This window comes from Athene noctua, chromosome 2 (genome assembly GCF_965140245.1).
Source record: "Athene noctua chromosome 2, bAthNoc1.hap1.1, whole genome shotgun sequence".
Classification (NCBI taxonomy): domain Eukaryota; kingdom Metazoa; phylum Chordata; class Aves; order Strigiformes; family Strigidae; genus Athene; species Athene noctua.
In genome coordinates, this window is record NC_134038.1 from 67,175,692 (window position 1) to 67,200,858 (window position 25,167).

A 25,167-nucleotide genomic window follows, 5' to 3' on the forward strand; every position below is an offset into this window, starting at 1 on the left:
AGAAGGAACGGGTCTAACAGAGCATCAAGCTTGAGCTGTGAAGCTGCTGGCAACGATCAACCTGTCATAATGTTATGATTTGTTCATTTTTATACCATTTATTAGCCTTTACTTGTTGTGCCATTTGGCCTCCAGGGCAGATAAAGTGCTGTCTAATTTGGTAGGTTTGCTTCTGTCAGAGTGGCCTCGACAGAGAAGGTGTTAGCTGTAGTGACAAATAATCAATAGCTGTCGTTGTCATGAGGAACGTGAGTAGTTGGGCCTTTCATCTGGAGGATTAGAGGTCTAATTGGATTGAGAATAGGGAGGGTGGGCTGTTGGGCAACCCTGTCAGCTATGTTAAGCTGTCAAATGTCAGCCTTCCTGAAAGGAAGAAGGGATGGTTAGCTTTCAGAAACAAGGAAGAAGATATATGAAAGCTTTTTAAAGAAGTAGTAGATAGAGAAGTAGAATAGACTAATGTACGCTTTAACCCCTTCATGTTTAATTATATATCTCTCCAGTTAATGAGGATGCGTGGTGTGCGCTCTCTCTGTATTTCTCTCTCTCTCTCTCTCTCTCTCTCACGCGCACACACAGACAGAATTTGTGTGAAACATTTGGCAGTGTGATACCAAATCAGCCTTGTTCTATGTTTTGAGAAAAAGCCAGTTAACTATTTAGATGCGGAGTATAAATGCAAAAGATTATGATATAGAAGAGGAAAATGCCACCAGTGGAAGGAATTACTTAGCAGAAACTATAAAGAAACTGAATATTTTATTGTATTAGTTTGTTGTAAAGATTTGATAGCCTCATAGTACCAATATGTTTTTTTTTGAGATATAAGCAGTTGTTTCAATGTTGCTGTAAGTAGAAAAAGTGCTATGTTCTAGTCCTGCATTGTACTGTAAAATTGTCAGCTGAATTTTGTCTGTATTTTCTTACTGTTGCTTTTGAACCCTTGCTCTCTGCCTGTTTCTTGGAGAAATATTTGTGTTATTACAAAGAAGATAAATCCAATGAAAGAGCCATTATGCTAGTAGAACAAATATTTTTTTCAGATTAATGTCTCAGAAGGCCTACAGTACTAATATTTACCTTACCAGAATAAATAATAGGACTAGATTTTAAAGGAAGATTTGTTTGTTTGTAAAATTACTAAAATAGTAGTTTCTTATTTTATCACTCTTTTCAATGCAAGTCTTGACTGTAACCATACCAGCATTTTCTTTCTCTAAATAACAAGTTTTCTCTGAGATCTATAGTACTTGGCCAAAGTTACCAATGTAACTAGCTACCTCTTACAAAGAGCTATCATCCTTAGCTGCTGATGACCTTGAAATAGCGAAGTTTTTAGAGAGGGGGGAAAAAAAAGCCCTTTATATTGTATCAGCTAATTAAACACAAGACAATTCTATGTTTTTCTTGCTTTTTATAAGCTTGTAGATTTTTTTTTTTTTTAAATCTCATAGATATTTTTTTTTTTTCCGGGGTTTGACCATTTATTCTAAACTAGTGTTTTTACTATTGGTGTTTCAGTTTGGATTGATTCTCCTGCTGCTCCCTTCTCTTCTGCACCACTTATTGATGGCCATTTGGACTCATGACATCGTATTTACTGGTGGTCTGCTGTAAATACTGTCAAATCCATCCTTAATCTTAGGTTTATCTTTGTAGGTTAGCACAATGGTGTGAGTATTTCAGAAGCAGAAATCTTGAACAGATTGTCTGCTATCATGTTTCAGTGGCTAAAGTGTTAGAAATAGTGGCTTTTTTCCCCTTAGACATTGACTGCCATGCTCTCAAAGACAAATCTTTGTGTGAGTCTGGATTCATGGCTCTTGAATCCTTTTTGCTTATTCAATCAGTTATCCAACAGGTATTGTTCTTCTGTCATTTCTAGTCTAGGCTTTATCAGAACTAAACTTCAAACTTCTCTCATTATTTAGTTCACCTGCCTCATCTTTCTCAATGTGTTTTATTTCATTGCTTCCCCAACTCTTACTTTATGATCTTGACATTTATTTTTGAGTCTGTATAATCTCATTTAATCACATTTAACCTTCTGGTGTGAACTATCAAAAGGACAGACGAAGAACTGAGATCATGGCCTGCTCTTGCGGCTTTAAGTGTGTTGAAAAGAGCTGAGATTGCCAAGCTGCAAGAGAAGTATTACACTGCTGTGGCCAGCTTGGCTTCAGTATCCATAATATCCATGAAGCTGACCCAGAATTTTTACTGTGTATTGTAGTCTGCACTATAGAAGCACTGCGAGAAAATGAGCTTTTTCCTGGTAATAAAAGAAGTCCATTTATTATTAAAAGATTTTTAGATTATGTTTTTAGTTTATTTAAAATCTATCTGTTCCTATGAAACATTGTTTTTTGTCAAGTTTTTGCTTTATTTTTATTCATTGTGATAAGAAATGTGCCATAATTCAGTATCTTAATTTCTAGAGCTTTACCTAACTCTTGCTACCAAAATCCTTGCCCTGTTTCTTTTTCCAGATGATTTCCTTGCCATGGCAATGATCTGTGGTTTCCCTGTTTTCTCCCCTTCTTAGTCTAGCTAGAACATCACTATTGGTGATGTTTTCTTTCTCTTTTCCTCCAGCAATGTCACAGCTATTTTCATTAACCTAATTGACTTATTTTCATTGTACAAACTATTCTCTCTCATTTTCAAGCACGATGTAATTTCACTTCTCTGCTTCTTGCCCTGTTTCTTCCTCTGCTAACTCTCCTTCTTTCCTCCATTTGGCATTATATCTTCTACCATGTTTCCTGGGCTTGAAATAAGCTTTTGTGATCCAAATTGCCAAAGAGGATATTGTCAGGCGCAAAACATAGATTGTATTATCATACTAGTGCCTCTGTTGAGCAGTCTTGATCTCAAGCATTTGAAATTTCATTAAAAATAATAAGAAATGTCTCCAACTGCAGTGATTTTCTAAAAGATTTTGAAAATATGAATCAAGTGCAAGCCTTGGTGGCAGAACATAGAGAAACTCTGCTTCTGTTGTGTTTCTCAGTGAAAAGGAACTAATTCTGCATAGCATATGGAATGATATCTTAAATATCTGTACAGCCAGCTGGTAGAATTACTTTATTTTCCTCTATCAAATTCACGGTCATATTTTTATGAGTAAAATTGGGAAGAGCTTCTGGGCTGGTGACTTACCATTGTTACTTTTTCTGAGCTTTTTTAAGTCCTTTGCCATAGGAATAATTTTTCAGGTTGTTATCAATGAATAAAATAGTTTTTATTAGTTTATGAACAATATCACTTACCAAGAATGAGATGGTAAAAAAATAATTCTTAAGTGAGGACTTAAGGCTAAAAAGATACTGATGCATAACTTCAACTCAGAGATTTTGTTGGGAAGACGCACTAGAACTGAAAAGGATAGACATGCTTTAGGACAGTTAGGCAAAATTTTGCGCAGTGAAGGCAAGTACTTTGCACAGGCACAAGCAGTGCTTTTTCTACAGAACATTATTCCATACTACTTGATGTTTGGCTGGTTTGAGTTGACTTAATTATCCTGGGTTTCAACTGCTAGCTCTCTTGTACATACTGTTGCCAAATGGCTGTCCTCTCTCTATCATTTTGCTTTATTCAAAGGATTGGTGAAAATTTCTCTAGCATTTGAACTTGAAAATAACGGTTGCATCTTAAAAACAGGATTCTTTTTAAACATGGTACTTACTATACTTGGACTGTTATGGTTCAGATCTGAATAGATTTAATTTTGTTTCACTTCTTGCTGTTCCTTTAGTGTGTTTAGCACTGTGGCATCCCTTGATGCGCAAAAGACTTGCCCAGCTCTTCTCCCAGGACATTGATGTCTGCTGCCAAGTCTATTCCTTAAAAAATACCTTTACAGGCAAAGACATCTCCCTGTTTGAGTGTCCTTTCTAAAACATCATTCTTGCATTAATTGCCCCTCTGCAGCTGACCTCACAGTTGATCTTTAATGGTTACAAGAAGAAATATTGTTGTTGCAACTGAGAAACTACTTACTTGTTTGTGTCCAGATTTGGCACTGACAAATTAAAACAGGACTATCACTACCATTAGCTCATCAGTTTGGTTTAGTTCAGTTTTGTGAGCTGTTCGGTGATTTCTGTTTGAATGAGGTGACTTTTTCTGAGTATTCTGTAGTAAAAAGTGAAGGTATTTGTTTTCACTGATTATAAATGTTATTCTAATTTTAAGTGAATTAGTTTTGTGTTAAATGTTTCCACAATGCACTTCAATAAATGTAGTACAAGTGATATATCATTTTGAAACAGGACACCTTTCTGTTGAATTCTCCAGGAATCTTCTATCAGGTGTCTGACATGTCCTTAATCTGATGCTCAGGCTTGTCATTTGAATCAATAGTATACTAGATAGGATGTATTCAGCATGCAAGGCTATTGCTATAGAAGGTATCTGAAAAATAAATTCAGATCTTATGGCCAGCCACAAACTCCAGGAGCACTAATCTTTCATTTGTCTCTCTCTTTGTCTGTAAACAGTTAGTTAAATTGTTGATTAAAGAGAATTAGGTGAATCACACTGAAGTCAAAATGGATATGTATAAACTACATAAGCAAATTCTGTTGTTTCCTGGAAGGCAAAAGCTAATGTCATTGTTTCATAAAATACAAAATTAATTTAATTCTTAACATTATCATTTTTTGGTCTCTTTGTAGAGCAGTTTGGAATCCTTTTTTATTACACAATTTTTATTGATAAAGAGTGAAGAATTAGTGAAGAATGCTACCAATTTTTATTAATGAAGAATGATTTCTATTGAAATATTGAGTGATTTATGTTATGAATATCATCTGTATATGTTCAGCCTTCTGATGGGAACATTTAAACATATATATATATACAGACACACACAGAGAACATGTATTTTCAATGTTCTGTTAATATGGTATAGATTTAGGTAGACTTTAAGAAACACCAAACTTGAATTGTTATTTTAAACTGCCTATAGTCTGAACAAAGAGAAATAAATTAGTACTTTTATTGCTTCTAGGACATAGTTTAGCTTAGTAGCTTACTAAGGATTTATTTACCAGTGCTGTAAGTAGATTCTGACTTCATTTTAAATCTCAAACATCACTGTAGTGTCTATAGAAGCTATAAAATATTGCAGTATATAAAAGTAGCCTCAGGTGTCAGTTATTTAAAGTAAGGCTAAACCTACCTTTATTGCAGGTTATTTTCCTTATGGGTTGTCTGTGTACTTCTGTAGCAGTTCTGGAAACTTCTCTGTGGCTGGAGAACTTGTCTCAAAGAATAGAATTTTATATGTATTTTTGTAATTATTTCAAAGTGTTTTGTTATAGGACTTAAGATGTTTAATATATATATAAAAATCAATTAAAAGACATGGATTTATTTTCAGATAAAACAGCAGCTAAAATCTTAACAAAAATTTCTGGGAAAATATGCTCAAAAATGAGTATATATGCAAAGTTTTAATTTTGCAAGCATTGTTGCTTCCAGCAGTCTGTAAGGATGTCATGTGCACAAGCCCTTAGAGGGGTGCAATTAAGAAGTACAAGGCAGTAGTGACGCTACTGGTCAGAGTGATGCTGAGTAGCAATGGCAATTAGTTTGCCTCCAAATGAAACGGTACTTCACAAATTTAGGATAAAAAGTGAGGACTTTGGACTGATTGCTGTCATTCAGACTTGTTTTTCAGGTAGAATTCTGTCATAGATAGTACTGTTCTTTATAATATTTTAATTAGATTTTAAGCAGAAATCTGGACATTGCATAGAAACATATCTGGAAGAATGGAAAATCGTATGAAGTTTAGGAGGCATTAGGTTATATTTATGTATAACTAAGAGATAAGGGACTGGGACATCTCCAAAACATCATTTACGTGAGGTATACAGATAATTACTGAAAATGCAGCGAACATTATTAATATGGACATAAATCAAAACTTTACTAGGATTCGAGAAAAATGTGAATATATGAAAATGTCATTTTTAAAAAGAAAGACATATATTTCAAGGATATATTTTCTTAGTTTTTTTAACAGTACTATTAGTTTAAGACTGTTCAACTTAAAGCCATTAAGATGAAGAAGATGAGTAAGTATTGTAATTTTGGGAGGAGGGGGTCAGTACTTGCTTCCAAATCTTTCAAATCACAATAGTTTTTGGAATACAGTATTTTCTTTAAAACTTAGTCTTTGATTCTTTATTAAGAGGTGGGCAGTCATCCTGTAAATACGGGTGATGGATGATGTGTCTCAGGTTTTCTGGTAAATCCCAAGAGATTGTGTGTTGTGGGTACTTCTGCCTGAATGACTTCAAGAGAACACTACAGAAAAACAAGTTCGGTAACAGTAGAAGAGATCAACTGGAAGTGAGAATGCTAATTGCATTTTCATCCTTGAAGTGCTTTTTACATGAAAGCTACTAATTTCTATAGGTAGACTGTAACATTTAGAGCTGAAGAGCTGAGAACACTACACAGAAACAGAATGTACAGACCATGGATAAATGAGGTCAAAGGCTGTAAGGTATGAACACCGATTTTCCTTCAACTGATGCTGGGAAACAGTTTTACCTTGGCTTGTACAGAACTAGTCAGTTGTCTTCTCTATTGTATTCTTTGACTGTGTGCCAGTTGATAGTTCTGTCTATTCCTATGGAAACGAAGACACTGAAACCAATCTTGCAAGAGGCTTTAGGGAGAAGTGCTCTGAGTTCAGACACCGCCTTGCTTTCAGTCAAAATGTCTGATAGTCAGAACTGACCTCAAGTCGTACTGAGGTTCTTTGGCTGATGTATTGCCTAAAATGCTCTGCCAGACAGATGAATGCGCTCAGCTTGGAAACTGGTAAATAAGGTTCTATTCAGCTGTCTGAGAGGTTCTCTCCAGTTAAGTATTTTACTTTTGATTCTGAGATGCTGCTAACAAAGTTGTTAAAAGGCTACTTTGTCAGATTAAACCCAATGTCAAAATCAGTGATGTTTTTGCCATGGTTGACTTGAAAAGATTATAAAAACATCACATATTTAAATCCACCAGTAATTTGTTAGATAGAAGACATGGCATCATCCTTGTCCACTCAGAGGTAATAAATAGCTTACAGAATTGTTTGTCAAAACTGTAGTTCAGTGAATGACTGTTAAGGGTTATGTCTAAAACAATAATCCGAAAGATTTTGTTTTACTTACTTTTATTTTTCAGTTACATTTTTAATCAAGGAGTTAAGTGCTTAATTTTGGTCAAATTAAAAACTACCTGAACACTTGATTTCATATTTTCTTGAGTTAAACTGGTCCAGCTGAGAATGAAGTTGTTCCAGAGCTAGCAGAAAAACTGATTAAACTCCCTGTAATTAATAAAATTTACATTATTATATTTTATCAGTTCAGAGATGGGCTGTTTCTATTCACTCTGCAGCAGCTTTACTGAAGATGCATGTGGAAATCAAGTCTTCTGACTGCTGGCTGATGAGGAAGTTTACAGAACAGGAAGGAGTATGCTACCTCTGCTGACTTTGTTTATAATGTAGTTAGTATAGATTATTGTGGTGAGTAAACAATATGCAGAAAAATGAGCTAAGAGTTTTAATCTTTGGTTTCTGATTCTTGCCCAGTGTACAAAGTGTCTGTACCAAAGATTGAGGGGAGTATTTGAAACGTTGCGAATGTCATTATAACTGCTGTGTTAAATAGAAACACTTCAGTGTATTTGTTCTGTAGGGCTTCGTAATCAGATTGATGAATATGATCACCTTACTTCAAATTTGTGAAATAATTTGATGTATTCACCCCTCTTTTGGTGTGATTTCATTCAACAGTGACAGTATTTTTGCACCTGCTGTGTTTTAGTGAAGAATGATTAATCCAGCAGTTAAGATTTATGGATAAAATAGAATTTCCTTTACTATTCGTGGCTTACATATGAAAATCCTATTTATTATGGCATAGATGGGGGAAAACATTATTGGGAGCTTGTCTGTGATTTTAATTTTGTATATTCTTGATATAGCATTTGAAATATAAAATATATTAAAGTTTAAACATTACAAATTCTATATAAACTTTGTCATGAGCTTATTTGCTCAAATAAGAATTCTGTGTGTTGAACTTGTATGGCAATATAGAACGTGATAACCAGAGAGACAGCCTGCTATTTTGATGGCAGATTTATTCATTTTAACTAGAAATTGAGGTTCTAAGTATTGATTTAATTATTTTTTTTTAGGAACTGTTAAAACAAAATTACTCAAGGAGTATAAGAATGGTGCAGTCATATATGTTTAAAGGGTAGCTCTTACAGAGCTTGTAGCTGTTGTAACCAGGCAATAATAATTCAGCTTCAGTGTATTAGAAATCAGTTTCACTATTCCATGCATAGATAATTTTTAAAAACATGTGTTGTTAATTTATAAATCTAAATAATTCTTATTTGCAATTCAATTAATATATTTGCTTGCTAGTCTCTATTTAATACCTTTTCTTCTGAAGGATCTTTATCAGATTCTGGCAGTTAGCTGATAATATAAGCGTATCAAAATGCTCCTTATGATGTATGGATTTCAGTTGCTTTTGGAACACTATTCTGTTCCTATATATATCAAATTAGAAGTATGATAGTCACAGCTTCTGTTTTAGTAAGTGCTTAGTTTGTTCCCTCAAAAGCTACTAAAACTGACAGGTGTTGGTGACAGAAAGTTCTTTATATGCTCCACATCATTCTAAGTTGTTTCTGGTGTTCTGAAAACCTTCTCAAACGGATACTGATAGATGAGACGATCTCTAAAGAAACCACATGCACAGCCCCTTTTCTTTCCAAAATTATTAAAATTCTCGAGTTTTGAAAATTTGTGACCAAGTTGATCTGTGAGGTGAAGCAGTTTCTAGTCTGCGAACATAAGCAGGCAAAATCACTTGCCCTTTGTGTTTTAAAGGGAAAGCTCATGGGTATGTTTATCTTTTAAAGGCTTAGCAATTAAGGAGTTCAAGTTTTTTGACTTTCACTGCTTCTTGAAGGCATCTGACAGCAAAGAGTTGTTCTCAGTTTTGGAGGTAGCAATTTATTGACAAAGCGTGTTAATGTAGTGCAAAGTGGCTGCTGTATTCTGCTTGGGTTTTAAGCTAACAACTAAATGACTTTAAAGTTGTTCATATTTTACCCCAGTGAATGAGTGCACAATAAAATTTATTATTTGTCAATGTATAGATTTATACTGACCTTAGAACCTCACATGTCACTACTAACAAGTATAGACAATTTGGTGTTTCAGACATGATCAATGATTAAATCTTAACTTCAACTTTTCGGGAGTCCTGGGTTTAAAAGGTTTAATACCTAATCCAACTGCTTAAAACATCAGAGCCATCTAATTCGCTTTTTTGTTATCTTAGACTAAGAACTGGTATATTTGGGGCAGAACGTGCTTCTCTGGAAAAGGAGATCATTGGCCTGATATGCTAAATTTCTATGCACCTTTCCAGTTCTTGTTCAGCCCCAAACTGGGTCTAAATCAAAGGAATAGTGTACATAAGTGAATATGTAGGTAATAACCCGTGATACAATTTGGTTTTCTGCTCTCACGTTGTTGTTATGTATCCAGCCATACTTTCTTAAATATGATTTATGAGTTTAAAAAGGAAAATTGTAACATGAGTAATACTTAAAGACAGTAAAAGTATAATCACTGCCCATGCTACAATTGGTATAGTATTAGAAAAAGCAGACCCGTTTTATCTTTGCAATTAATTCAACTGCAATAATTTTGTGGTGGTCTGTTTGTGAAAGAGTAAAAGTATCTGAATTATATATTATATTACTCTGAAGAAGAGTTATTGATTATTAAATATTCTCTCTTTTCACAAAAGAAAACTGAGAAAATTGTACTGAACCATCTTACATAAGTGCTGCTTAATTAATAATGAATATATTTCAAAAATCAAAATTTAATAAGCTAATCAATTATTAAACTATGGTGGGATGTATAATTATCAGATCTCCAAAATCCCTACTGTCATGGATGGTGGACTTGCTGAACTGTTACTCCTTCTCTGTTGTCTTCAAACGCACCCCTTTAAACTGGTTGACCTTCATGCTTCTGATTCTGTGGTGACTTTTATTTTACCACTTGCCTGCAGTCTTCAGTGCACTTGCTGACCAGGTTTAGCTACTGCAGTTCTCTCTGTTAGGGGCTGTGGTCAATGGTTAATGCCTGATTTTGATAAATTTCATCTTAACAGTACAGAAACAACAAGGGACAAGGTGCAAAGAGTTTTAATTAATGAAACATTATTTGGTAATCGTAACATTACAGAATTTGGGGGATTCAATGACATTTTTGAATAGAGGTAAGTTCTGTTTTAAATAGGAAGAAAATTAGCTGAGAGAAGTAGCCTATTGGACCTCAGTAGCATGCAAGAATTTAAAATTAGTTTCTAAGGGATAAATACGTAAAAAATGTGCACCACGCTGTCAGCAGAAGGTTCTTCAAGACTAACTGGATATTTTGCTGGCTATTTTCTAAAAATCAATAGATTGCATTTTTAGGCCTGTACAAAAATATTTACTGTAGTGCTAGATGGAAAATTGCAGGTTAAATGGCAAATTAGAACACAAAGTGCAAGGGTATGGTAAAGAATTTGATAATGAACTGAAAACAAACATATTTGAAATACGAACTGTAAAATCAGGAGTATATTAGAATTCCTGAACCAGTTGCACTTGAATCTAGTATTAGTCAATATTTTTCATTAACAAACTTAGCATCGTAGGTAGTACTTTCTGTAAGAAAGAGTGATACTACTTCAGAGAGATACAAGATTAGGTGTTATTGTCTGTCAAAGACAGGATTGGAGTGTCTGGGATACCAGAAGTATGAGAATAGTGAAAGTAATTGAAATGGTCAGAAATACGATAATGCAAAATGCAAACCTGTGCGTGAAACCTTTTTCTGTATTATGAAGTTATGACTTGAAAATGACTGAGGCCATCAGTGTGCTAACTGGTTGCAGAATGTACTTAATTGATGAGAAAAACGCAGGTTTTGGTGTATCTGACAAGATACTTGCACTAGCAATAGACATGTATCATTGCTGTTCAGTAGGCTTAGTGGGACCTCTTCTATTACACTCTGTAATCTTTGCTTGCTTGTGTTCAAAACAAACCAGTTCGAACCAGAATGAATACAGAGAACTGATGGTATTTTGGGGGTAATGTAGGGTTTATTCTTTATTATTGAGATAAACTCAAAACAAGCATTGGTCTTTTTAAGACCTGTACTGTACTTTCATGGGTAGGAGGAGAGAAGTGTGTGTGTGTGTGGGTGTCTTAAAAAAACCCCAAACCAAACCCTAAAAAACCTCAGCCTGAAACTGAGAGAAACAAGGAGAAAAAAAATCCTGAACACCACAATTCCACTTAAAAGAAATCTCTAGGAATTTTTTGAGAGGGATTAGATGTCCTTACTCCCTAGGGTGCTGGAGGATTGAATTTTGTAACCTAGAAGGTCAATTTTAACTTTCAGTTCTAATTTGTGGTTTATCTGTAAATATTTATAAGGCTTTCTATTCTGCTGCAAGTATCTGCCCTGACTGTATCTTCAGTGCTTATGACTGTCAGCAATGAAGAGCCCTTAAAAACCACTTCCTGTGTAAGGATCACTTTTAAATTGTTTTATGTTCTTTTGATCTGTCTGTTCCCAGTACTGGGAAAGCAGGTATGTGATTTTGAATTGGAGCCAAAGTAGCGTCTTCATGGTTTAACAGCTTGGCATTCTGTTTAATGACCCCTGCTGTGTTTACCAGGAGGTTATATAGAGATGCTGGGCTGCCTTTTTCCTAGTTCTCTAGCAACCCTTCACAAGCCTATTGTAGGTATTCCGAAAACCAAGTGTAGCTGTGCTGTAACAGTCAGTAGTCAGCTCATGTGCACTAAATTATAAATCATTACAAATCACTCTTTCAAGTCCTGTTAAATATTTCAGATGGACTAGAATTGTTACGCTTTTTTAAAAATGTGGCCTCAGAAATTAATAAGGAAATAAGCAATTTTTCTATATGTATTGGCCCTTTTTAACCCACTGATGACAAGGTAATGGTAGCCTACCTATGGATGTGCTTTTGTTGCTTGGAGAGATGCACATATTTCTCTCTTAGCCTTATCTTGTACAGCTCAGTTGCTCCCTTTGTAAAATGGTGTTATATTTATCTACCTTTGTAGTATGTTTTTAAAATCTGAAGATGAAAGGTGCAACCTCAGAGGTATATCCACACTACAGGGTAGGAGAAGTGGTTAGAGCATAGAAGCGCATGGTTATGTAATGAACAAGTTAACTCACCAAGAAATAGAGGGATGAGAAGGGAAAGAAATTTTCACACAGCTCTGTTGCACATCAACAGAATGTTTCTAGAACCTAGGCGAGCTCTTTAAAGCAAGCTTATATGTCTCTGAAATACTTAAAAGTTTGCTATGCAAAATACTTAAGTGTCATTCATCATTATGTGCCCAGGAGAATTTTCTTTGGGATTCTGCAAAATCTTCCTGATTGTTGGTGCATAATAAATGGCAGTCTGGACTACAGTGAAATTGATATACTGTCATTCATTTAGGATTTAGGTGAAATAGTTCTTTTTTTCTGTTTCCCTTTATCCTTCCCATTTCTTCTAGAACCACATCTGGTACAGAAGAGGGATATCGATTTACTGAGGCTTTAGCTGTATGAAATGGAAGTAATATAAGGAGAAATAATATTAACAGATTAAGGTGGTTAGTTCTTATTCTATTAATAAGTGTACTTGTCTACTGTCTTTTGGTGTTATCTATAGTTTGGAAAAGTGTTTGGACCCTTATCTAATTAATGATTATCCAGGAGACATCTGTGATGAAACTTAATTTGAATAAGTGCACACTCGCTATTAAGATGATAATGACTCCTCCATTTCAGATGGTGTTTTATTTTGCATAACAACAGTCACTAATCCAGGTTTTTACATTTATATATTTTATATGGTGTTACTTTAAATGTTCTTGTTGCTGTTACAGGCTTTGACTTCCAGTTCACAGAAAGAAAATTTTATACGTTTCACAGAAACTGTACTCAGTTTCTTTTCAGTTTTGAATCAGAAGAGCATCAGATTTTAGCCAGCTAAGAGGAGAGGGAGTAAGATGTTCCTAGTAAGTATTAATTGCAGCTGTTCTTCTTTATCTCTAATAGTGGAGCAGTGATCCCAGCTGCCATTGCCAGGCTCCTACTGAATGTAGCAGAGCGCTGTACATGACCTCTCTGCTGGCAAATTAAGCTGTCTGGGTCTCAGAAGGAACATGCGTGAGATCTCACACTTGAGGAGAGAATAGCCTGTCACCTGTTAAGGAGGTTAACAGTCATCTATGCTAAGAAATTTTTGGAAGAATTTTGCTTACATGAAGAATAAAACCTTTCACAAGAAAAAGGTTTAACTACAGCAATTTGTTGTTAGCTCTGTGGTAGTCTAAGATTCAAGCTTTAACAATGTGTCTCGGAATGTATTAAATTAACTACATGTATTGAAAAGGTAAATTAAAAAAAAATCGATTAACTCTGAATCTTTCTTATACTGCTAGATATCATGTGGGGAACAGAAAGGTCTACCAAGACCTCTTTTTCATTTTGGGTGCTGGAATATTTGCACAGCTGTATTTTTATGGTCATGTTTTCTGTGTTAGGTTTGTTGGTCTGTTGTGCTGCCAACTAGTAGAGGCGCATAACATTATTTAAGCATTCCCAACAGTAATACAAAAATGATTGCTCTAAATGTTGCAGTACAATTGAACTGTTTTGGATAATCACAGAATCATCTAGGTTGGAAAAGACCTTGAAGATCATCCAGTCCAACCATTTACCTAACATTGACAGTTCCCAACTACACCATATCCCTCAGCGCTATGTCAACCTGACTCTTGAACACCTCCAGGGATGGGGACTCCACCACCTCCCTGGGCAGCCCATTCCAACGCCTAACGACCCGTTCTGTAAAGAAATGCTTCCTAATATCCAGTCTAAACCCTCCCTGATGCCAGGGAACAATGGATCAGTAGGAACCTATGTCTGCCTATTTGTTTGCGGGAGGGCTGAAACCTGTCCCAGCAGGGCTTTACAGTGATGTTTGAATCCCTGTCTTTCCTTATAGCCATATGCACATGTTAGGTTCAGTCACACACTAGATCTCTTGTTCTCCGTTAGTTTGCTAGGGAAGAGGACTGCCACTGGTCCAAGGAAAGGAAAAATAAATGTTCTTTCCCCAATCTTCCCACTGCTGAGTGAAGGTACTGTGGGCCAAGTTCTGAGGAGGTGTTTGAAACTGAGGCACAGGATGGCTGGGAAGCTTAGAGCAGGACTGTGTCAGGTTGTGTAGAGTGGCATGAGGTGAAATGTGAGGCTAATCTTTTTAGTGCATTGGTAATACAGCCATCAGTAATTTCAGTATCAACCTGTGATTAGAATCATAACAACACTTGCCAGTACAGAGCTCATTTTTTCTTTAGCCTTTCACTTAGGTGACCGTATGTGGTGGATTGACCTTGGCTGGTTGCCAGATACCCACCCAGCTGCTGCTTTCTCCCCTTCCTCAACAGGCCAGGGGGAGAAAACAGGTTGAAAAAGCTGGTTTAGATGAATGAAGAAATAAACACATTATCTTGTAGGCCCAAAAAAGTAGGTAGAAAAGGCTTTATTGGCAATTTTCCACTGGAACCTGTTCCTGGCAATAGAGTCATATTGAAAATACTACACAGTTGGGTTTTATTCTGAGTGAATTTGCAATTTTGGGGATAACTTTTTCAGTTTTGGGGATAACCTGAATTCTGGCAAATTCATTGATTCCTACTAAGATATTTCTCCCATCACTCTTTTCTCTTTTGAAACATTCAGAAAAAGAGAGTTTTTCTGACTGCTTAGCAGTTAATCTTGGGGCCCAGGACTTTCTTCAAAGTCATTACTTGATGGCAGAACAATGATTGTTTATTGAACTGTCTACCAAAAAATGTGTTATACTCCACTGCAGTTAGTATATGTAGCTGAAATTTTGTAATAGCGTATTTATTTTGATTATGCTGAAGCTAATTGTCAGCTGTTCTCTGAAACTGTGCTGTAGTTTGAATACAGAGTTGAGTCTTTCGGCTAAAAATAATTTCCATAGAATATAAAGGAATTTTTACAATCAGCATTGGAATAGTAAATTTTGGCTACTAGGAACTGAGTTTTCTGTACCAGTATTTAATCCTGTTTGCTCATCATGTTTTCCCAGTATAACAGAATCATTTTAGAGACATGGTCAATATTAAGAGACCATGGACTAACCAAAGCACTTCATGATGCCCAGGAATCTTTAGACCAATCAAATGCATTTTCTATGAGTAAAAACTAGCAAGGTTAAAGACTTGTTATACAGAAAAATTTTACAAGGAATTTGGCTAGTAACTGCTTTTCAGATTAAGCATACTTTTCCCCCCCTTTACCTAGTAAAGACCTAAATTAAATCTGCCTTTAAGACATGTTGATACATTGCATATTTACAAACTTAAGCACTAATCCATTGAAGGTGGGGAATTTTTCCTTTGTCATTAATAGGGATGGTATTATTTTCTAACAAGTGAAAGTAACACAGCAACATTCATGGTATTACTAAAGAAAAGAACAGCAGTCAGAAGTAAGAGCATGAATAAGATCACTAAAAATAAGTAGTGTGAGTACAGGTGTTTTCTGTGGTGGTGTTTAAAAAATAAATCTTAAATCAGTTGGAAGAAACAGAATCTTTTGTATTTCAGAATGAGGGGATTTATTACAGATTCATTTCCTAAGGAGATGGATTTGTTGGTGGTTAAGCATGCAACAGAATAATATAGTAGTAACTGGTGGAAAAATGTGTAACAGCAGAAGTAAAATACAGTATAGGGAAAGAAAATCTAATAATAAAAATGCATTTTTCCTTAGTTTTATGTATTATTTTAACTTTGACTCTTCACTGAATTCATTCAAAAAGCACAATATATTTGTAAATCTTCCAATAAGTATCCATCAACAAGAGAAATTTTTTTTTTTTCTTTCATGTGTATGCATGCACATTGAGCAGGAAATACTGAAAACAAACCAAATACATTATCCTCTGTGATGGAGAAAAGCAGCTCTATTTCTTCCGAGACTAATATTCTCTAAAGTTATTTAATGTTGTCTTCCCCCGGTCTAATTCCCAAACACATCATGATACTTTGTGATTTTCTGCTAGTTTTTTTCTTTTTTAATGAATTTTGCACATTCTTCTTTTATTTACCTGTAAAATATAATGGCATTAAGTTTTCTTATCCCTAACTCATTCCCAAACTTCTCATGAATTCATTCTGAGTGTGTTCTGCGTGGATTAGTAGCTGTGCAGACATTATGGTGTTCTGCCTCTGTATTTCATTGTATGCCTTGATACATGTCTGTGTATTAAAGGGAAAAAGTCCTAAGGTTATGCTTTCACTGACATCCAGCAGAAGAAAGAGGTTAGTCAGTCACTACTTGCTGTGAATGCTGTTGAAGAGCACAAGTAGCCATGCTGCCTCTGACAAGAGAAGTTTGCATTTTCAGGCAGGCTTACGGTAAGGTTTTTGGCAGACTTCTTGCAGGCTTTCATTGAAGAGCAAGGACTGATGACAGTAAACTGTAGAAGTAGGAAGAGGTTAATTTGTCTGAGCTCACTCATGATTTGTCTTTCCTGTTTTGTATTTTAAAATAGTGTAACAGTAACAGAGAAATCGCATTCATTTACTTCAGACATACTTGGTGAAATCCATTCTGCGGCATAAAGCTCAACTCTTCCATTTTCATTAGACAAAGAGCAGAACAGTAATATATGTAAAATCTGCCCTTCCAATGTTTATAGCTGCAATGAAAAAGGAAACTGGAATCTTTTTATGCCCTGGCACTGAATACTGTGGGGGCCTCTGGAATCCTTTCGTCCATCTCCACCCTACCATTCTGCTGACAAAGTGATTTGCAATTCTGAGACTTATGATATACAGAAGTGCCCCCATTCATTAGTACTGCTTGCACTTGTCTACATGGTTACCTTTTTTTTATTGTTTTTCCGAAGACAGCCTAAAGGGAATGAGTTAACATACAGGATTTATAAAAGAGTTGTAGCAGAATTAAATATGTTAATTTGCAGGTAGCTCCATAAGCGGAAGAATCCAAAGGCATGACTTATATTGATTTGTGTCACCTTTCCTGTGTACGTTGTCTAATAAAGCTTCATCAAATGCTGCAGCTTTTCCCTGAGTGAGGGGAGTCAGTACTTACTGAGCTTTCTATTTTCATTATATTTATAGGTAATTGATACTTTTACTTAAACTGTGAAATTGGCAAAAACTGATATTTTGGGAAACATTGGAAGACAGCACACTCACTTTAGGAAAGGTTAAAAGTTAGAGTGGGGAAAAAATAAGAATGTTTAACATATGATTATATAAGCTAGATCCAGATGGTTTGCTTTTATGGGTTATTGCTCCAGGTGTTACTGGTCCTTGACTGAAGCTTAACTGCTGAAGGTGGTTTGAAAAACCCAACAGATTTGTACTGAAGTGGAAGCATCAAAATGTCATATGTGGCATCTCTGTTATATGGAAAATAACCTCCAAGCAAGGGGCAGTAGCAAGTCAAGTCTGGCTATATGTTAAGTCACTACAGCTTCTTAATGACTACGTGATTATATATTTTAATTTTTGGCTTCTTTAATGATTTGCAAAGTTAAACCAGATTTTTTTCTTTGGGATCCACCCTCAGTTATTAGTCACAGGAGCATTTCTACATTATTTCTTTGAAAACCTACCAAGTCCAGAGTATTAAGTATTTTAAATGTGTTACAAAGCTAGCTGTCCCATCAATTTATCATGCATACAGTAGAGCAAAACTCATATACAGTCCCCAATTTAAAAATATATATTTACCATTCACATAAGTACACTTTATTTCTCTGAATCATTCCCTCTTGATTTTTCTTACTTTCATTCTGAAAATTGTCATCTTCATGTTTAATTTTATTCCTCATCTAATAACTATCTACCTTGCTGAAAACAGCCTGTAATGGTCTTATTTCAGTTTTTACTTGATGTTTATTGAGGTTAAACTGTCAAGAAACACTGGAAATATTGCACAATTTTCGATATTACCGAACCATTTTATGTACTCCACTAATGGAAGATACATATCTAATACCAAGTGGCACAACAGACTTAAAAAATCAAGAGTTAATGTTTTTTAACAAAAAAAATCTTCATTAGGTGTTTCCAAAGCTTAGAGCTGTTTTGGTCTGGATTTTTAGGCACTGTAATACAACAGTATATATATCTAAACAATATCATTAGGTTTGATAAACTGGAATAAATTTTTGATATTTTTCTTTACCCAGGGAAATTACCGCTTCATGAAACTTTTACTGGCCCGTAGAGGGAACTGGATGCAGAAGGACTTAGAAGATATGACACCATTACATTTAACTACACGTCACAAAAGCCCAAAATGTTTAGCTTTATTGCTAAAACATATGGCACCTGGAGAAGTGGATACCCAGGACAGAAACAAGGTAAAGGTACTGCTTATTTTAAGACAGAACTTGTCGCAGCTTTAGAGACTGGTGTTACATCAAACAGTTGTGTGTGAAAAATGATTTCAGCCATAACAAACTTTTTCTGAGTCTTTAAAATAGTAGCTAACGCCAGCATTATAATGATCACCTTTAAAATACTAGTATTTTCCTAACGGTAATGATGTAAAAGTTCATTGCAACGAATTCATTGACATTCTTGTTGAGAGTACCTAGAATAATAGAGGATTCAAAAAAAACTGGTTTTAAGGTCTAAGTCTTTCTGTAACGTTGTGATCTTTGTTAGAATCTGGATAGCATGTGCTTATCTTGCTTTTCTTCATTGGAAAAACTCTACATTTAGAATTGTTTAATGATAAGAGTCACTAGAAAACTTTGTGCAAAAGGCTTTCACGGTATTTGTCAATATTAGCTGTCCATAGGTGCTACCCTTTAGAAATGTGTGGTGAGTTGGCTTTGGCAAGCAGCCAAATGCCCACCCAGCCGCTCTCTCACTCACCTTCCTCAATGAGACAGATGGAGAAAATAGATTTAAAATCTCATGGGTTGAGATAAAGACAAGAAGATTGATCACCAGTTACAGTCACAGGCAAAACAGACTCAACTTAAAGAAAATGAGTTTCATTTGTTGCCAATTAAAATAGTTTTGTGTAGTGAGAAATGGAGACAAAAATTAGAACACCTTTAAACCACCACCATCCCCTTTTTTCCTGGCTCAACTTTACTCCTTCACTTCCACTCCTTCACATCCATCCACAAGGCTGGTCCAAGGGTAAAAATAACTATAGTCTAAATCTCTCTGGTTGTCCTTTTGTCTGTATCTCTGTAAGTAAAAAGGGACAATTTTTAGAGTCTACTAGTCATACGTGACTTTTTGGTCTGGGATAGAATGTGATGCCATTTGTCAAGAAGATTTTCTAACAGGGACAATGAAAAGTATCGAGTTATTGTTGATATTATTATTATCGTCATGAAATGGACCAGTTGGCAGCAGTCTGCTATCAATACGCATGCACTGTTGCTTCCATGAGTGCATCATTTAGTGAGAGGGATGTGATGATGAACTTGATTGACATTCTGGCATGAGACTTTCATTTGAAGCAGAGCACCAGCTAGTTACTTTGACATCTGTTTTGTGAAACGGAAGACTTCCTCGGGAGAAAATGTGATCTTAACATCTTCAGAGCTTTATGTTACTACCTTCTTAGAATAAAGTCGTTCAGAATAATTTTCTGCATCTATAGTGACAACAGTTGCTTGAAAGGCCAGGACATCTTCACGTGACTTTCCAGGTATATCATGTATTGCGTATGTTGTCATGAGTTGACTCATGTCCCTTTGCAAAGTCGCATCATGGTCCACCACATCAATAAAATTACCAGCCTGCTTCAGAAGCACAATGACTTCTAAGAGCCTCAGGAAATAATCTACTGATGTTTGTTAAAAATGACTTATCGTTAAAGTGACCATCCAGAAGAGATGATGGATCTTAGCAGGGAAATGCTGTACAGTTCTCATTTACTATTACTCTTTATACAAAGAGTCCACAGTAATAGCACACTAATCCATTTTAAAAGAAGGGATGATTATTTAGCATATGGTAACCGTATTTTTTTGAGGTGCTCAGATTAGTGTTGTTCTTAAGTTTGAGTGCTTAGCAAAGCTTGATTTAGAACTGATATCAAACAGTTGCTTCCATTAGCATTAATAGTAGGGTATGAGGAGACATGGAACTTTGACACAGTCCTGACAGATATTCTAGGTAAAGGATTTCTTGTCTTTCCACACACATTTTGAACAGAACAGATTCATCCCTCTTGCTGGCATGCTTAATGCGTGTTCTCTTTGGGAGATGATCACATTGCCTTTAGTAAACAGATTTCTAGTAATTATTGCAGATCTCTTAATCTGGGAATATCTGGTTTAAATTTCATGTGCTTGAGCAGTTTGTGTATCCTGAAATCTGAAAGACACTTCTTTCAAAGAACCCAGAGATATGAATTTTCCCAAAGCCTAACTTTTTCTGCAAGGATATAGTAACAAAAAGTGAGACACTGTGAATGTAGATAGCAAAAGGAAGACTGAAAAACAATTTTCTGTAACTACCATTGTTAAGGTAGGCATGGTATTTGAATATAAGTGGAACTGTTACTGATGATGGAGGCTTTTTAAGCATTGAGCAGGAAGGTCTCTTTCTTACGATTTGTAAGTGATCTTGGAATTTTTGAAGAAACTCTTTCCAACCAGGCACTAATCTACCACTGATTCAAATGTAACTGCCCTGATCAAATCTATTTGGATCAGCTGCTAACCAATGTACTAGCTTGGCAAGGTTGGTCTTAGTGGAAATCATCATTCTGTATCTCATGTAGTGGAATTTCATTCTACCACAAGAGGACATAGTAAGAGAAGGGGACTGGACTTTCTAGTGATATAACTGCTTAAACCCTGAAATTGTTATCTGATTTTATCATCTAGGAAGCAGCTGCAAGCCCAGTTTCCATCAAATGAATCTTCTGTCCCCTCTGAACAATGGAGTTGAGCCAGCCTGTGCCCTAGCAATCAGCTGTTTGCCTTCCAGGATACTCTAACATGTATCATGGAAACCCTGACTATAATTACAGCAGTCATTCTGGAGAGGTCATGCTGACTTCCTGACCATGTTAATTAATTAACAAAGGTATATGGAAATCAGCCAAAACCTTTTAGGAACCTTGCCTGTTGTTTAGCAGATTTCCAAGGCAGTATTAAAGCATTGCCAGATTTTCCACAAAGTGTAGAGCACTTTTATTGCAGTTCATGTCATGAGTAGTCACAGTAGCAAAGATGGAATTCAGGTTGATGAAAAGCGGTCTCAGGGACAGAGCCCAACAAGTTTGACCCACTTGGGCACATACTTTATTTGTTTCCCTTACTGCAACTGTGCACGTCAAGATTGTCAAATATAATTCCTGAACATGAGGGAGAACAACTGTCTTTTGCCTACATGGAAGTAGATGTAACTGACTGAAAACCAGGTTGTAGGTGAGAAAAGCCAGTAGACAAGGCTGCATTGGCCTCCTGGTAATCGAAAGTTTTCACTTTCATTGCATCTGTCAGTTTCTAGGGATATTTGTCAACTCCACTTAAGAAATAACATTTGTTAACCTATTACAGATTTCTACTGCTAGAAGTTTTTCCACTTCAAATTCCGACAGGCTGTGATGGTGTGATGGTTTGAACTTGCTTTATGGTGCTAGGCTGTATGTCATGGTGCCAGTTATCAGACCTTTCCTTGCAGCCCCTCCAGTTGTGTCTTAGAATGAGCTCTTCTTCAGTGAACTACCAAATAGATAAAAAGGTTGTCCTATCATATTATGTTACCATGGTACTAAACTAACAGCTTAAAGCAACAAATAGGCTCCTTTTGCTTCCCTCCTTTACAAAGACATTAAGGATACGACAGTAAACTCACACGTTCTATCTCACTATTCAGGGATGTTAATCCAGGGTATCATAGGTTTATACAAAAATGTCCCACAGCAGTTATTTCTCTCAGTTTTCAAAGCAAAGTGACTTGTAAAATTTTGCAGAGAGATGGGAAATAAAATTAATTCTGTGTCTTACAACCCTCTGCTACCTGGCAGTTGGGAGACGTGTGCCTGATAAATAAAGTACTTGTTAATGTAACAACACTTTTCTGTTTAAAACCCCCCCGCACATTGGTTTGCTTTTGTAATTATGAACATCAGTAATTCCCATAAAAATGCCACTGGCAGTCAGGAATTGGCAATAGGAGCATGGATTGCCTTTTGTTGTTTTATTGGACTGCCATGGGTTAGTCAGTGGGCATTAGATTCAGTAATATTCAACCTCAGAATTCTGAGTGATCAAGGACAGTACAGAAAGTCAAAACCTTTGCTCAGGATAGGTCCGAGTCCAGTGTCAGTACTCAGTGCCATCTTCCACTAGTGGAGAGTAATCATCTTATATGCTTCTCCATGAATTTGTGTTATTCCAAAAGATTTTCACATTTAAGAGGGACCAAACTAATTACTGCGGTTGTTCTGTAGTGCAGCTGTGGTGCTGAGGCCTGCTTCAGATGATCATTCTAACTTGGACATGATTGCTTAATACCAAGCTCAAAAGTTTTCTTCAAGTCTGAAATTGCCGCATCTGATGGCATTGCCCTCTTGTCTGGCTAAGTAGCATGAACAGCATTCTTCTGCCATAGTTCAAGAAATCCTTATACAAAGATACCAGGCAATTAAGCTCCTACCAGAAATACTTACATTCCAAGAATAAGGGCTTCTCAGTGTGGGTCTCATGTAAGATGGTGTGGCTTAGACCTAACTGAGACATCGGCAGCAAAGATGTGTGAGTATCTACTCTTAGATAGATGAGCCTCTTGTTCAGTTGTCTTTAAAGCCTGTTTTCCACTGATTTTGAGTTGTTACCCATACATGTGCTCCATTTTCTGTCAGTCCTCTTTATTGAAGTGTAACAAAAGACTGCTCATTTACTCATTGTTTAAAGTTGGTTTTACCTGTGGTCCCTCCCCTCTGCTCAGCACTGGTGGCACCACAAGTGGAATGCTGTGTCTACTTCTGAGTTTTCCAGTACAGTAAGGACATAGACATACTGGAGTGAGTTCAGTGAAGAGCCACAAAGATGATTAACAGATTGAAGCATCTGACATCAGGGAGAGGCTGACCTGCAAGTGTTTAGCTTGAAGAAGAGACAGTTCAGGGATGATTTTACCGATCTGTATAAATGCCTGATGAGAGGCAGTAAAGAAGATGGAGCCAGACTCTTCTGAATAGCCTCCAGTGAAAAGACAAGAGGCAATGAGCACAAGTTGAGAAATAACTGTTTAAACCTGAGAGAGTATTTTTTTACTGTGAAGGAGGTCAAACAGTGGAACAGGTTGTCCAGAGAGGTTCTGGAGTCTCTACCTGTGGAGATAACTAAAAATCTGACTGGACAGTATCCTCCTGATCAACCTGTTCTAATTGACCCTACTTTGAGCAGAAGAGTTGGACTATGTGGTCTCTTTCATTCTGTGCAAACATAGTTAAATCATATTTCAGGTTCTAACCAACTTTAATTTTCATTTTGTATTATTTTTTCAATGTGTTTGTAAAACTTGTGAATACTGTGTTCCAGCAAACTGCATTGCATTGGAGTGCCTACTACAATAACCCAGAGCATGTGAAACTTCTCATAAAACATGATTCAAATATTGGAATCCCTGATATTGAAGGAAAAATCCCACTTCATTGGGCAGCTAACAACAAGGACCCTAGTGCAATTCACACAGTGAAATGTATTCTGGTAAGAAACTCTATTATATATATATATAATACTTTCTGTATCTACTTACTCTGATAGAAATGTTTTTTATTCTCTTGAAATTTTTCATGTTAGTCCACTGACTTTTCGAGAACGAAATTGTTTGCTTTTCCTAATATCCAGAATTTTGTAGGAAGTCACCTTTAATATTTTTTCTCTCTTGAGCTCTCTTGAGATTTCTTCTGAGTTCTGTGGGTGAATATCTTTGCTCTAATTCATGGACTCTCTATATTCTCTTAATTAGTTTGATGTGTGTAACTATTTGTTTGGGGGATAAGGGAGGGAGAAAGGGCTTGCAAGTTCACCTAATTAAAATGGCCCGTCATATTACTCATCTCAGTTACATCTTGTACACTGATTTCTTTGTTGTGTGTCTTTTCTTCATTATTTGAAAATTTCCTTCTAGTCAACTGTACTGAAAAGTCTAATTTAATTTGGTCATTCAAGTCAGAATTCTGGGAAATATTTCAATTACTAGTCAACCCACAGTTTATTGAGAGACTTTCCAAATATTTTTGTGTACGGATTTAATTTTCCCTTGATGGCATATTTTCTTTTCCTGCAGTATTTCAACTTTATTTTCTATACTGACAGGTAAATGAGTACAATAAATAATGTACTCAGTGTGATTTTTACCTTGATTTTTATTCTGTGGAAATCTCTGAACTTCACTAGCATGGAAATACAGAGAAGTCTCAGTTGAATTTTTCCCTCATATTACAACAATATCTTTATATCTTTGTCTTTGAAAGGTCTTTCAGAACTAGACAAATATTGATTGTAAGCTAGCTACAGTGACTTAAGTCTGTTTGCCTGATTAGCTTGCAAGTTGAGAACGTATGTGTGGCATATGAAAATTTGCTTTGCTTTTCTCCAAATCACATTGATAATCATACAGTTACTGATACTTTTTTTCTACTATAAAAATAGTTTTTGAGAACTTTCCCGTGTTAAATTAATGTTTTTATTAAAATAGAGAATTTATTAAAATACATAATTTTATTTCCGTGTTACTTCTATTTATTCAAGACATTTGTAATTTGGACTCAGTTGTGAAATAATTTATCACAAGCAGAACTTTGTCACAAAGTTTTAGTTCATATGTACTATCTACTTTTGTGCCATGCTGGAGAAATAAATTTGCTGAAAAGTAGGTAAGGATTGGTGTATTCAAATACAGACTTTTTTCAAACATTAGATAGTCAAGGTAAGTATTTTTAAAAGTTGAGGT

The 25,167-nt window shown here is 35.8% G+C and overlaps 1 protein-coding gene across 3 annotated transcripts in view; it reads left to right on the forward strand.

Annotated features, from left to right (window-relative positions):
• Positions 1 to 25,167, forward strand: part of INVS (inversin) — a 98,911-nt gene that overhangs the window by 23,570 nt on the left and 50,174 nt on the right. For all 3 annotated transcript variants that reach the window (XM_074899347.1, XM_074899348.1, XM_074899349.1), the window contains 2 exons: positions 18,411 to 18,584; positions 23,751 to 23,918. In XM_074899347.1, the coding sequence (XP_074755448.1) occupies positions 18,411 to 18,584; positions 23,751 to 23,918 (342 nt within the window). The remainder of the gene's footprint in view (positions 1 to 18,410; positions 18,585 to 23,750; positions 23,919 to 25,167) is intronic.